The 15,242-nt window shown below is 42.5% G+C and overlaps 1 protein-coding gene across 1 annotated transcript in view; it reads left to right on the top strand.

Moving 5' to 3' along the window:
* LOC115523825 (profilin-1-like) overlaps positions 1–13,825 on the top strand; it is a 16,064-nt gene extending 2,239 nt beyond the window's left edge. The window contains 4 exon segments of the mRNA XM_032594803.1: positions 7,192–7,406; positions 7,408–7,582; positions 7,585–7,879; positions 13,822–13,825. Of these exon segments, the coding sequence (XP_032450694.1) occupies positions 7,192–7,406; positions 7,408–7,582; positions 7,585–7,879; positions 13,822–13,825 (689 nt within the window).
* The last annotated feature ends 1,417 nt before the right edge of the window (positions 13,826–15,242 follow it).

The following is a 15,242-nucleotide window of genomic DNA, read 5'->3' as shown; positions in this document are numbered from 1 at the left end:
AAAAAGGAAGGAAGAAAGGAAAGAAAAGGAAAGAAAGAAAGAAAAGGAAAGAAAGGGAAGGAAGGAAGGAAGGAGGAAGAAAATTAAAAAGAACAAATAGGCCAAATGGGGAAAAACAGTAAAAATAATGATACACTTAACAAGTAAAGCACTGAAAAGTGTGACAAAATTGAGATTGAACATAACAATCATAAATGTAATTGGGTTTAAATCAACCATTGAAAGGAGAAGACTTTTATGTTGGCTCGCAAAGGAAAACCTAGATATGATAGATGATAAAATTGGCCACAAATTCTTACCCTCCCTTCATCTGTGACTTTGCCGTGTGCAAAATCTTTCCCATCAAGCTGTGGAGTCTTTTCCTCCAGCCCTTAAGTCTGGGTTGTTGCTGTGAATTGCTTTGGCCAGTGGGCATCAGCAGTTGGAATGCAAGTGACCCTTCAGTCATCAGGGCTGGTCCCTTCGTGCTGCACTTGAAACCCTGTGACTTCTGACTGTGCAGTTTAGCCTGCTGGATTATGAAAGACCCATGGCCCAGTCACTCTCCCAGGCCTAGCCGACAACCAGCTAGCTGTTAGACATGTGAGCAAAGCTATCTCAGAGAATCCAGCCACCGGCCAGCCCCCTTGCTGACCTCAAACACAGGAGCAAGCCCGGCAGAGATTAGCTGAGCCAGCCCAGACGACGCACGCCAACCAAACAACAGAATTATGAGCTGAATGGCTCTTGATTTAAGCCACTAAGTTCTGGTATGGTTTATGATGCCTCAAAAGTCACCTAGAGGCGATACACTTAAACGAAGTGATTCAGAAAGGATAAATAAGACTAGACAAAGATACACAAGACAAATGAAACAATAAGAATGCAAAGGTGGTTATCTTGCTGTCAGACGATGCAAGCCAAAAAGACTTAAACATGATGGAGGACACTTCATCATACTAAAGGATGACATTTTCCAGAAAAAAAAAAAAATAAAGGCTACAATTAAAAGTTTTTAATAACTGTGTATCAGACAACCTAAAATTCATGTACCAAATACATATGTACCATATGCCAAATAACAACCACCATCAAAAAAAAAAAAAAAAAACCTACAAGATTAAATTTCCAAGTAATAATTTCGACTCTTTGGGCCAAATCTAAGGGAATTAAAAGGAATATTGCCCAGGAATGATCCGAAGAAGATACATTTGGAAGCAAGGTAGGTCGATTAAAAGTAATAATGTGTAATGCCTCATTAAGAGAGACGTGGCCTTGCAAATTATAGGGCAGATGGAAAAGTATACTCTACTTTGATGTCAGGCTGTACTCTATGAAAATTAATATTCGTCTTTGGGAGGTGATGATTCAACAGTAACCTCCAGCACCTTTAAGACAACAAAGTGACTCATCCACAAGTCCCAGAAGTGAGTTCTTTCACCCACTTTGTAGTTTGTGTGGGGCCTGGCTAGTCCAAGTTCCCCACGGTCACGCGGACTATGAGAGGACTTCACTGCTCTTACTCCCCAGGGCATTTGTGTAGTAGTTCTCAGGGAGAAGTAATTCTGTCCCCCAGAGAACATTCAGCAGTGTCTGGGACATTTTGGGTTTTAACAACTCGAGGGGGCGGAGGATGACAGGGGAGGGATGCTGCTGGCATCCGGAAGGTAGAGTAGAAGCCAGTGATGCTACCTACACACACAGTACTGGGCCCCACAGCAAAAACTGACCCAGCCTAAAATGTCAGTAGTCCCGAGGGTGAGATTCACTCTTGGGAAATGTACTGTTCAGAACAGGCTCCGAATTCTGAGGAATATACTGCCGGGAATACGGTCCAATCCGTTGGAAGGGGTGGGCTGTTTCAAAGAATGAACGAAGACCGGCTTCGACAGGAGAGAAAGAAGCATTGTTGACAGACATTGGTGCCTAAAAATAGGGGACAAGAATTAGGAAATAGAGTATAACAATGAGCATTGAATTTCATAAGGACCGTTCCGTTAAACTAAGGAGAAAGGCATTGTCATTCTTTCTTTTTTTTAATTTTTTTTTCAACGTTTATTTATTTTTGGGACAGAGAGACAGAGCATGAACGGGGGAGGGGCAGAGAGAGAGGGAGACACAGAATCGGAAACAGGCTCCAGGCTCCGAGCCATCAGCCCACGCCTGACGCGGGGCTCGAACTAAGTGTGAGTTATTTCTGTTGTTTCTGTTAGCTGCTTGTTTTTAGCCTTTTGCCATTTTTCTATTGGGTTACTCATTTCTTATTGACTTGTAAGTGCTCATAGTGTGTATATATATATATATAGTGTATATATATATATATAGTGTGTATATATATAGTGTATATATATATATAGTGTATATATGTATATATAGCGTGTGTATATATATATATACATATATATATACTATAGGTTCTACTACGTATGTATTTAACAGGTATACATAGTACATCATATGTACTGTATGTTTCTGTCCTTCCATTAGGCTCAGGAAGAGAACCCAAAGGATTAGCCTTGCTTATAGTTGGCTTTAAGAATGAAACATGGAGGGGCGCCTGGGTGGCTCAGTCGGTTAAGCATCCGACTTCGGCTCAGGTCATGATCTCACGGTTTGTGAGTTGGAACCCCCCGTGGGGCTCTGTGCTGACAGCTCGGAGCCTGGAGCCTGCTTTGGATTCTGTGTCTCCCTCTCTCTCTGCCCACCCACCCCCACTCACGCTCTGTCTCTCTCTATCAAAAAATGAATAAACATTAAAAAATTAAAAAAGAATGAAACGTGGACAATTTAATAAAGTTGCAAGATACAAAATGTATAAAAATCAATTGCATTCCTATACACTATTGGAACTATTCGAGAGAAATTAAGAAAGCAATCTCATTTACAATAGTTTCAAAAATAATAAAATACTTAGGAATAAATTTAACCAAGGAGATGAAAAAGCTACACACTCAAAACTATAAAACACCGATGATGGGGCGCCTGGGTGGCGCAGTCGGTTAAGCGTCCGACTTCAGCCAGGTCACGATCTCGCGGTCCGTGAGTTCGAGCCCCGCGTCAGGCTCTGGGCTGATGGCTCAGAGCCTGGAGCCTGTTTCCGATTCTGTGTCTCCCTCTCTCTCTGCCCCTCCCCCGTTCATGCTCTGCCTCTCTCTGTCCCAAAAATAAATAAACGTTGAAAAAAAAATTTAAAAAAAAAAAAAAAACTATAAAACACCGATGAAAGACAGTAAAGAAGACATGCAAGAATGTAAAGCTAGCCTGTGTTCACAGATTAGAAGAGTTGTATCATTAAAATATCCATAATGCCCAGAGCCATCTATAGATTTAATGCAATCTATCAAAATTCCAATGGCATTTTTTACAGAAATAGAAAAAATAATCCTAAAATTCATATGAAATTACAAAAGACTCCAAATAGCCCCCAAAATCTGGAGAATGAACAAAGCTGGAGGCTTTCTTTCTTTCTTTCTCTCTTTTCTTTTTCTTTTTTTTAAATGTTTTTATTTATTTTTGAAGGAGACAGAGAGACAGAGCATGAGTGGGGGAGGAGCAGAGAGAGAGGGAGACACAGAATTCAAAGCAGGCTCCAGGCTCTAAGCTGTCAGCACAGAGCCCGATGTGGGGCTCGAACCCACAAACTGTGAGATCATGACCTGAGCCGAAGCCCGACGCTCAACCGACTGAGCCACCCAGGCACCCCTCTTTTCTTTTCTTTTCTTTTCTTTTCTTTTAAGAGATAGAGGGAGGGAGAGAGAGAATCCTTAGAAAGCTCCACCTCGGTGCCCAGTTACAGGGTCTTGATCTCCAGCCCATGAGATCATGACCTGAGCTGAAATCAAGAGTCAGTTGCTTAACCAACTGAGCCACCCAGGCGCCCCTGGAGGCATCACTGTTTCTGATTTAAAGCTATATTACAAAACTATAGCAATCAAATCCGTGTAGTATTGGCATAAATACCAGATACATAGATCAATGGAACATAATAGAGAGCACAGAAATAAGTCTGTTTGCATTTGGTCAACTAATTTTTGACAAAGGAGCCAAGAATATACAATGAGGAAAGGATAGTCCCATCAATAAATGGTGTTGGGAAACTCATATATCCACCTGCAAAAGAATGAAACTAGATCCCTATCTTAGACTATACAAAAACATCAACTCAAAACGGATTAAAGACTTGAATTTAAGACCGGAAACCATAGGGGGCGCCTGGGTGGCTCAGTCGGTTGGGCGTCCGACTTCGGCTCAGGTCATGATCTCGCAGTTTGTGGGTTTGAGCCCTACGTCGGGCTCTGTGCTGACGGCTCAGAGCCTGGAGCCTGCTTCAGATTCTGTGTCTCCCTCTCTCTCTGACCCTCCCCCGTTTATGCTCTGTCTCTCTCTGTCTCAAAAATAAATAAACGTTAAAAAAAAAAAAAAAGACTGGAAACCATAAAACTCTTAGAAGAAAACATAGGAGATAAGCTCCTTGATGTTGGTCTTGGTGATCATTTTTTGGCAAAGAGCAAAGGCAACAGAAGCAAAAATAAAGAAGTGAGACTATATCAAACTAAAAAGCACAGAATAAGAAACCATCAACAAAACTAAAAGGCAACCTTTGGAATGGGAGAAAATATTTACAAACCATATGTCCAATAAGGGCTAATATCCAAAATATATAAGGAACTCATCAACTCAATGGCAAAAACAAACAAGCAAAACAGATAACTCAATAAAAAAAACAAAAAAACAAAAAAAACAAAAAAAACAGGCAGAAGACCTGAATAGACATTTTCCCAAAGAAAACATACAAATGGCCAATGGGTACATGTAAAGATGCTCACTAATCATCGGGGAAATGCAAATCAAAACTACAGTGAGATATCGTCCCATACCTGTTAGAACAGCTATTGTCAAAAAGACGAGAAATACTAAATGCTAGCAAGGATGTGGAGAAAAGGCAACCCTTGCACATTTGTTGGAGGTATAAACTGGTATAGCCACTCTGGAAAACCAAATGAAGTTTCATCAAGAAGTTAGAAATAGAACTACCCTGTGATCCAGCAATCCTACTTTTTTTTTTATATATATATGAAATTTATTGACAAATTGGTTTCCATACAACACCCAGTGCTCATCCCAAAAGGTGCCCTCCTCAATACCCATCACCCATCCTCCCCCCCCTCCCACCCCCCATCAACCCTCAGTTTGTTCTCAGTTTTTAACAGTCTCTTATGCTTTGGCTCTCTCCCACTCTAACCTCTTTTTTTTTTTTTTCCTTCCCCTCCCCCATGGGTTCCTGTTAAGTTTCTCAGGATCCACATAAGAGTGAAACCATATGGTATCTGTCTTTCTCTGTATGGCTTATTTCACTTAGCATAACACTCTCCAGTTCCGTCCACGTTGCTATAAAAGGCCATATTTCACTCTTTCTCATTGCCACGTAGTATTCCATTGTGTATATATACCACAATTTCTTTATCCATTCATCAGTTGATGGACATTTAGGCTCTTTCCATAATTTGGCTATTGTTGAGAGTGCTGCTATGAACATTGGGGTACAAGTGCCCCTATGCATCAGTACTCCTGTATCCCTTGGATAAATTCCTAGCAGTGCTATTGCTGGGTCATAGGGTAGGTCTATTTTTAATTTTCTGAGGAACCTCCACACTGCTTTCCAGAGCGGCTGCACCAATTTGCATTCCCGCCAACAGTGCAAGAGGGTTCCCGTTTCTCCACATCCTCGCCAGCATCTAGAGTCTCCTGATTGGTTCATTTTGGCCACTCTGACTGGCGTGAGGTGATACCTGAGTGTGGTTTTGATTTGTATTTCCCTGATAAGGAGCGACGCTGAACATCTTTTCATGTGCCTGTTGGCCATCTGGATGTCTTCTTTAGAGAAGTGTCTATTCATGTTTTCTGCCCATTTCTTCACTGGGTTATTTGTTTTTCGGGTGTGGAGTTTGGTGAGCTCTTTATAGATTTTAGATACTAGCCCTTTGTCCGATATGTCATTTGCAAATATCTTTTCCCATTCCGTTGGTTGCCTTTTAGTTTTGTTGGTTGTTTCCTTTGCTGTGCAGAAGCTTTTTATCTTCATAAGGTCCCAGTAATTCACTTTCCAGCAATCCTACTTTTGGGCATGTATGCAAAGTAACAAAATCATCAGCTCAAAGAGGTATCTGTACCCCAATAGTCATCGCAGCATGGTATGGAAACAACCTAAGCGTCTAGTATTTGATGCCTATAATGTTTATAAATACCTTTTTCTATGTATATTTTATACTTATAAAAATTTAAATAAGATAATATACAATATATTTAATTATATTATATATATATATTCAGCCATAAAAAGAAGGTAACCCTGCCATATGCAACAACATGAGTGAACACGGAAGGCATCACCCTAAGTGAAATAAACCAGACAGAGGAGGACAAACACTGCATTGTATCACTTATGTGTGGACTCAGGAAAAGAATTAAAGAGCAAAACTCATAGAAACATAGTAGAATAGTGGTTGCCAGAGGCTGGGAAGGGGGGGGAATAAGGGCAGCTTGGCAAAGGGCACAAACTTTCCCTTACGAGAGGAACAAGGTCCGAGGATCTACCGATGGCACGATGCCTGTAGTTTAAACTACCGAATTATGTAGTTGAAATCTGCTGAGAGAACTTAGGTGTTCTCACACTGACACAAAAGCGATGGAAGGTGGGAATCCTTTCACAACGTATAAAGTATCACATTGAACACTTCCCAGAAGCCTCCAGAAGTCTTCGGGAAACTTTGCAAACCTTCTCCCAGCAAACTCTTGTACCAAAGAACAGGACAAGAGGAGCAGCCTCGACCACCCCCAGCTCCACCTTTCCCCTGCTTCCCTTACTCCACCTAATTGAAAGGAATCCCCCTTCCAGAACAAAGGAGTAGTGGGAGACCTCGACTAACAGAGATGCAGCTGTCCCTTTGTTTTTTATGTTTACGTATTTATTGTTTTTAGTAGTCCCTGCACAAAACGTAGAGGGGCTCGAACTCACAACCCAGAGATCACAAGTTGCATGTTCTTCCGACTGAGCCCGCCGGGTGCCCCACGGCTCTTAATTTTAAATGGTAGTTTCTCTACTAATTAAAACAAAATTCTACCTTGCTGAGCGGCTTTTTATATACAAAAATGGGATTTCAGGGGCCGTGTGAGGGCTGTGGCTCAATGAGCAGAGACGGTCTGTAGGGGTAGGGCAGTCCCGAGCTCTCCGCCTCCCCCGCCCCCCCCCCCCGCCGGCCGGAGCCCCCCAGCCCAGCGAGAGCCCCGCCCGGGTGGCCCCAGCAGCAGCACCAAGGTGGGTGAACACCCACATCCATGACCTCACCGCAGGCGGCACCAGTCAGGACAAGGCCATCGTGGGCTATGAGGAGTCGCCCTCGGTCTGGGCCACCGTCCCGGGAAAACCAAACATCTGTCAACATCATGCCAGCTGAGACTGGTGTCCCGGTTGGCCAGGACCAGTCAGGTTTTTCCGTGAATAGGCTGACACCCGGGAGCCAGAAATGTTCTTTTAATCTGGACTCGCTGCTGCAGGACAGGGGATTTACCGTGGGTTTTCATACCAGGAGCACCTGCACAACTCCACTTTCAACATCACTGTCACCGTGACTTCCAAGACGCCCATCCAGCTGAGAGGCAAGGGTGTCCAGGGTGGTGCGATGGACAAGAAATGTTACGAAATGGCCTCCCACCCGTCAGCGTTCCCGGTACTGACCTCGTCTGTCCGTCTCCTTGCCCCACCTCTCCCTACTGCTTTTTCACCCCTCTCCTTCCCATACACAGGCACCGTTTTTATTTGGGGGGCCATTACCCCACATGAGCTGGGGGCTGGGGCTGGATGGACGGACACCTCCCCCTACCCATACCCCTCCTCCGTGTGGTTGGAAAACTGTTTTGTTTTGTTTTTCCTTAATAAAAAAGATCCTACTAACAAAAAAACACAAACAAAATGGGATTTTCCCACACATACAGTTTTAAGTTTGTTTTCTTTACTTACTTGAGGCATTATCCAGTGGATAAGAATGTCTAGAATCCCAGTGTCTTAGTCTGCCTCAGCTGCTATGACAAAAATACCATAGACCGGGGATTAAACAACGATGTATTCCTCACAGTTCTTTTTTTCTTTTAATGTGCATTTATTTTTGAGAGAGAGAGAGGCAGACTGCAAGTGAGGGAGAGGCAGAGTCAGAATCCGAAGCAGGCTCCAGGCTCTGAGCTGTCCGCGCAGAACCCAACGCCGACGCGGGGCTCAAACCCACGGACTGTGAGATCATGACCAGTCTAATGTCGTGTCAGAAATTGTGGCTTATTACTGGGATGTTAAGGTGTCCTTGAGGCAACCTCGTAAACCCACGTTGTCTGCCTTCCCATGTGATTAGTCATGGGTTGGCTCTTCTCATCAACTACAACAGCAAACAGCATGTCAGAGAAGTCTACCACTGTTGCAGGATCATTTTTGCCATGATACTTGGGATTCATTGTCTCGCTCCTTCGAAGAATGAAAAGGTGGACATAAAATGAGCAGCAGGCAGAAGTTTATTAGGGTGTAAGATTAGAAAGTAAGAATAGGGGCGCCTGGGTGGCTCAGTCGGTTGGGTGTCAGACTTCAGCTCAGGTCATGATCTCACAGTTCGTGAGTTCAAGCCCTGCATCGGGCTCTGTGCTGACAGCTCGGAGCCTAGAGCCTGCTTTGGATTCTGTGTCTGCCTCTCTCTCTGCCACTCCCCCACTCATGCTCTGTCTCCCTCCATCTCTCAAAAATGAATAAACATTAACAAAAAAATTAAAAAAAAAAAAAAAGCAAGAATAGTACGAAAGCTCTTTTGAATGCCCAGGACATTAAGCAAGGGTCCTTGTTGGCCCTGAATGATACATTGGATCAGATGGACTTGACAGATATATTTAGAACTCTGTATCCCAAAGCAACAGAATATACTTTCTTCTCGAGTGCACATGGAACATTCTCCAAGATAGATCATATACTGGGTCACAAAACAGCCCTTCATAAGTTTACAAGAATTGAAATTATACCATGCATACTTTCAGACCACAATGCTATGAAGCTTGAAATCAACCACAGGAAAAAGTCTGGAAAACCTCCAAAAGCATGGAGGTTAAAGAACACCCTACTAACGAATGAGTGGGTCAACCAGGCAATTAGAGAAGAAATCAAAAAATATATGGAAACAAACGAAAATGAAAATACAACAATCCAAACGCTTTGGGACGCAGCGAAGGCAGTCCTGAGAGGAAAATACATTGCAATCCAGGCCTATCTCAAGAAACAAGAAAAAGCCCAAATACAAAATCTAACAGCACACCTAAAGGAAATAGAAGCAGAACAGCAAAGGCAGCCTAAACCCAGCAGAAGAAGAGAAATAATAAAGATCAGAGCAGAAATAAACAATATAGAATCTAAAAAAACTGTAGAGCAGATCAACGAAACCAAGAGTTGGTTTTTTGAAAAAATAAACAAAATTGACAAACCTCTAGCCAGGCTTCTCAAAAAGAAAAGGGAGATGACCCAAATAGATAAAATCATGAATGAAAATGGAATTATTACAACCAATCCCTCAGAGATACAAACAATTATCAGGGAATACTATGAAAAATTATATGCCAACAAATTGGACAACCTGGAAGAAATGGACAAATTCCTGAACACCCACACTCTTCCAAAACTCAAGCAGGAGGAAATAGAAAGCTTGAACAGACCTATAACCAGCGAAGAAATTGAATCGGTTATCAAAAATCTCCCAACAAATAAGAGTCCAGGACCAGATGGCTTCCCAGGGGAGTTCTACCAGACGTTTAAAGCAGAGATAATACCTATCCTTCTCAAGCTATTCCAAGAAATAGAAAGGGAAGGAAAACTTCCAGACTCATTCTATGAAGCCAGTATTACTTTGATTCCTAAACTAGACAGAGACCCAGTAAAAAAAGAGAACTACAGGCCAATATCCCTGATGAATATGGATGCAAAAATTCTCAATAAGATACTAGCAAATCGAATTCAACAGCATATAAAAAGAATTATTCACCATGATCAAGTGGGATTCATTCCTGGGATGCAGGGCTGGTTCAACATTCGCAAATCAATCAACGTGATACATCACATTAACAAAAAAAAAAGAGAAGAACCATATGATCCTGTCAATCAATGCAGAAAAGGCCTTTGACAAAATCCAGCACCCTTTCTTAATAAAAACTCTTGAGAAAGTCGGGATAGAAGGAACATACTTAAAGATCATAAAAGCCATTTATGAAAAGCCCACAGCTAACATCATCCTCAACGGGGAAAAACTGAGAGCTTTTTCCCTGAGATCAGGAACACGACAGGGATGCCCACTCTCACCGCTGTTGTTCAATATAGTGCTGGAAATTCTAGCATCAGCAATCAGACAACAAAAGGAAATCAAAGGCATCAAAATTGGCAAAGATGAAGTCAAGCTTTCGCTTTTTGCAGATGACATGATATTATACATGGAAAATCCGATAGACTCCACCAAAAGTCTGCTAGAACTGATACATGAATTCAGCAAAGTTGCAGGATACAAAATCAATGTCCAGAAATCAGTTGCATTCTTATACACTAACAATGAAGCAACAGAAAGACAAATAAAGAAACTGATCCCATTCACAATTGCACCAAGAAGCATAAAATACCTAGGAATAAATCTAACCAAAGATGTAAAGGATCTGTATGCTGAAAACTATAGAAAACTTATGAAGGTAATTGAAGAAGATTTAAAGAAATGGAAAGACATTCCCTGCTCATGGATTGGAAAAATAAATATTGTCAAAATGTCAATACTACCCAAAGCTATCTACACATTCAATGCAATCCCAATCAAAATTGCACCAGCATTCTTCTCGAAACTAGAACAAGCAATCCTAAAATTCATATGGAACCACAAAAGGCCCCGAATAGCCAAAGGAATTTTGAAGAAGAAGACCAAAGCAGGAGGCATCACAATCCCAGACTTTAGCCTCTACTACAAAGCTGTCATCATCAAGACAGCATGGTATTGGCACAAAAACAGACACACAGACCAATGGAATAGAATAGAAACCCCAGAACTAGACCCACAAACGTATGGCCAACTCATCTTTGACAAAGCAGGAAAGAACATCCAATGGAAAAAAAGACAGTCCCTTTAACAAATGGTGCTGGGAGAACTGGACAGCAACATGCAGAAGGTTGAAACTAGACCACTTTCTCACACCATTTACAAAAATAAACTCAAAATGGATAAAGGACCTAAATGTGAGACAGGAAACCATCAAAACCTTAGAGGAGAGAGCAGGAAAAGACCTCTCTGACCTCAGCCGTAGCAATCTCTTACTCGACACATCCCCAAAGGCAAGGGAATTAAAAGAAAAAGTGAATTACTGGGACCTTATGAAGATAAAAAGCTTCTGCACAGCAAAGGAAACAACCAACAAAACTAAAAGGCAACCAACGGAATGGGAAAAGATATTTGCAAATGACATATCGGACAAAGGGCTAGTATCTAAAATCTATAAAGAGCTCACCAAACTCCACACCCGAAAAACAAATAACCCAGTGAAGAAATGGGCAGAAAACATGAATAGACACTTCTCTAAAGAAGACATCCAGATGGCCAACAGGCACATGAAAAGATGTTCAGCATCGCTCCTTATCAGGGAAATACAAATCAAAACCACACTCAGGTATCACCTCACGCCAGTCAGAGTGGCCAAAATGAACCAATCAGGAGACTATAGATGCTGGCGAGGATGTGGAGAAACGGGAACCCTCTTGCACTGTTGGCAGGAATGCAAATTGGTGCAGCCGCTCTGGAAAGCAGTGTGGAGGTTCCTCAGAAAATTAAAAATAGACCTACCCTATGACCCAGCAATAGCACTGCTAGGAATTTATCCAAGGGATACAGGAGTACTGATGCATAGGGGCACTTGTACCCCAATGTTCATAGCAGCACTCTCAACAATAGCCAAATTATGGAAAGAGCCTAAATGTCCATCAACTGATGAATGGATAAAGAAATTGTGGTATATATACACAATGGAATACTACGTGGCAATGAGAAAGAGTGAAATATGGCCTTTTATAGCAACGTGGACGGAACTGGAGAGTGTTATGCTAAGTGAAATAAGCCATACAGAGAAAGACAGATACCATATGGTTTCACTCTTATGTGGATCCTGAGAAACTTAACAGGAACCCATGGGGGAGGGGAAGGAAAAAAAAAAAAAAAGAGGTTAGAGTGGGAGAGAGCCAAAGCATAAGAGACTGTTAAAAACTGAGAACAAACTGAGGGTTGATGGGGGGTGGGAGGGAGGGGAGGGTGGGTGATGGGTATTGAGGAGCGCACCTTTTGGGATGAGCACTGGGTGTTGTATGGAAACCAATTTGTCAATAAATTTCATATATATATATATATAAAAAAAAAAAAAGCAAGGGTCCTTGTTTTACAAGGTTTTGGGTAGCCCACCCCTCACCCCTTAACCGCCCCCTTCCCTCTCAGGTCCTACCCTTATTGGCCTGGTAGCTCGAGGTGCTGGCTGGTCCATCCCTGATTGGCTCAATTCCATTACGAGAGGTGGCCTAAAACCAAACTTAGGTCTTTGGTCAAATTCCTGAGGGAAACCTCAGGGGGAGTAGGTGGGGCCTGTTACATTCTGAAGAGGAACCTTAAGCCTGAGGGGGTTTACTGTGTTCAGACCTACTCCCAGCATTGTTCCAAAATAGGTGTTTTTCCCCACCTGGGACCTCAGCTCCTATCCTTTCCCTCTGTATTTTATCCTATCTTTTCCTATCATATCACCCTGTAGTAAGTTCCAGATCCAGTGGTGATCTTGGTTATGATAGCACCTGTATCCGGGGGTACTCCTCCAATTTGGGGAGAGCATTTGTTTAAAATCATATAAGCTACTGTCAACCAATAGGACCCATCTGGCTTTTTCACAGGCCAGCCGGGTTGTTCTGTGGTGAAATTGTAGGCACACTAATTTTTTCCTTAATTTAAGTATGTCCTATTACATGCTTTCCCAGGACGTTTCCTAAATTGGGACCTCTAAGGCGTTTAGCCTTAATGGGGGGTCTGTCATCAATTGTTAGGAATCGAATCTGTCACTAAATACTTCTCAGTCCTTTAGGTATTTCATTTTTATTGGTAAAATGTTCTTAATCAGTAGGATATCCTGTATCATTGTTACTTGGGCCCTGTATCTAACGGCATAGTGGTATAAGTAGTATTTTTATTTACAAGAGGGTTTTCTATTGATACGGTTACTGTAACACGGACGGATGTTTCTGGCTTTAGCCAGGAGACAGAGACGCTGAGTCCCTTTGAGGGTCCCCTGGGGTTTTCTCTCCTTCGGTTATTGGTGACTTATCTGTTAGTGGGATGTGGCTTTATAAAGGGGTTAGTATTTACAGTAAATGGATTGCTGGGTTGACAGGTGTTTCTTTTTTCTTTAGGCCTATTTACATTAAAAGATTGGTTGTTTCTATTTCTCTGCCACTGTAAGTAGTTTCTGGGGTTTCTACTGGGTTTGTCTTTTCATAATTTGTTTCGCAAGGTGGTGTCCTAAATGGTCTCGACTGACGGTAGCACCTTGTGGCCTCAGGTCTGTGTGGTCTAAGGTGATTGCCACGGTCTATGTACATTCGGTGGAGGCCTGTTATCTTTATGTACACAAATGGAATCTTGACTTATTTCCTCAGCTGTTCTTATCAAGTCAGTCACTTCTATGTTTCTATGGCCTGTAAATACGGTACATAAGACTGCAGTACATTCAGACTGCCTTTTAAAAACTGTTCCGTCCCTTCTGCAGGTAGCGGTGAATGTGTCTGTCCCCGTCATAATAGTTAATAGTCCTAATTTCATTATTATATTACTACTCCTCCTGGTGTTTTCCACGGAGATATTTTAAGGTATGATATGTGAAGCGTAGGCCATCTTCCTGTCCACTTTGTTGCTATTGGTCAAGTAAAACCCTTTGAAATTAGTATTATTTTCTCCCGAAGATCTAAGGTGTTAAGTTTTAACATCAGCGGTAAGGGGCCCAAGATGTACAGTTTCTGCTTCTGGAGGATCAAATTCTCTCCTCCTCTGGTCCATAAATCTAACAGGCTTGGGGTTTCTGTGTCCAGATCAGTTTGCTGGAATTCTGTTCGAATTTCCTGTCATTTCTGGGCTGGCGTAAGCTCTCACTTTGGGGACTGACTAGATACAGTTTTATCTACGGGCATACCTGAGAGATAGCGTGGGTTCCGTTCCACACCACTGCAATAAAGCAAATATCACAGTAAAGGTAGTCAAAAGAATCTGTGGTTTCCCAGTGCATATAACAGATTTGTTTACGCTATATTGCGGCCTGTGCAAGAGCATGATATCCAAAGAAACAGTCTACATACCTTTACTGCCAAAAAACAAGAAAAATGCTGCTGCAGAGCATCTGAGTTCCCAGTGAGTCACAATCTTTTTGCCGGTGGAGGATCCCGTCTCAGCGCTGATGGCTGCTGACTGATCGGGGTGGTGCTCGCCGGAGGCCGGGGAGGCTGTGGCAATTTCTTAAACTGAGACAACGGGGGAGTGTGCCACGACCTTCCACAAATGACTTCTCCATAGCACGGGACGCTGCTTGATAGCATTTTACCCACAATTTTGAACTCCTTTCAAAATCGGAGTCAATCCCCCCAAACCCTGTCACTGCTTTATCAACCAAGCCTCTGTGATAGTCTCAATCCCTTGCTGTCATTTCAACAGTGGTCACGGCATCTCTTCACCAGGAGAGGATCCCATCTCAAGAAACCGCTTTCTTGGCTCATCCATCAGAAGCAACGCCTCATCGGCTCAAGTTTTATCGTGAGATTGCAGGCAGGAAGTCAGTCCTGTCTTCAGGCTCCATTTCTTTCTTCTTGTTCTTTTTCTTTTTTTGTAATTTACATCCATGTTAGTCAGCGTATAGTGCAAGAATGATTTCACGAGTAGAATCCAATGATTCATCCCCTACCTATAACACCCAGTGCCCATCCCAGCAAGTGTCCTCTTTTCTTTTTTATTAAAAAAATTTTTTAATGTTTATTTATTCTTGAGAGAGAGACAGAGTGTGAGTTGAGGAGAGGCAGAGAGAGACAGAGGGAGACACAGAATCCGAAGCAGCCTCCAGGCTCCAAGCTGTCAGCACAGAGCCTGACGTGGGACGTGAACTCACAAACCACAAGATCATCACCTGAGCCGAAGTCAGATGCT

Source organism: Lynx canadensis, chromosome C2, assembly GCF_007474595.2.
Source record: "Lynx canadensis isolate LIC74 chromosome C2, mLynCan4.pri.v2, whole genome shotgun sequence".
Lineage (NCBI taxonomy): Eukaryota > Metazoa > Chordata > Mammalia > Carnivora > Felidae > Lynx > Lynx canadensis.
The sequence above is the reverse complement of the archived record's forward strand: the minus strand, read 5'-3'. Positions and strand labels throughout refer to the sequence as shown.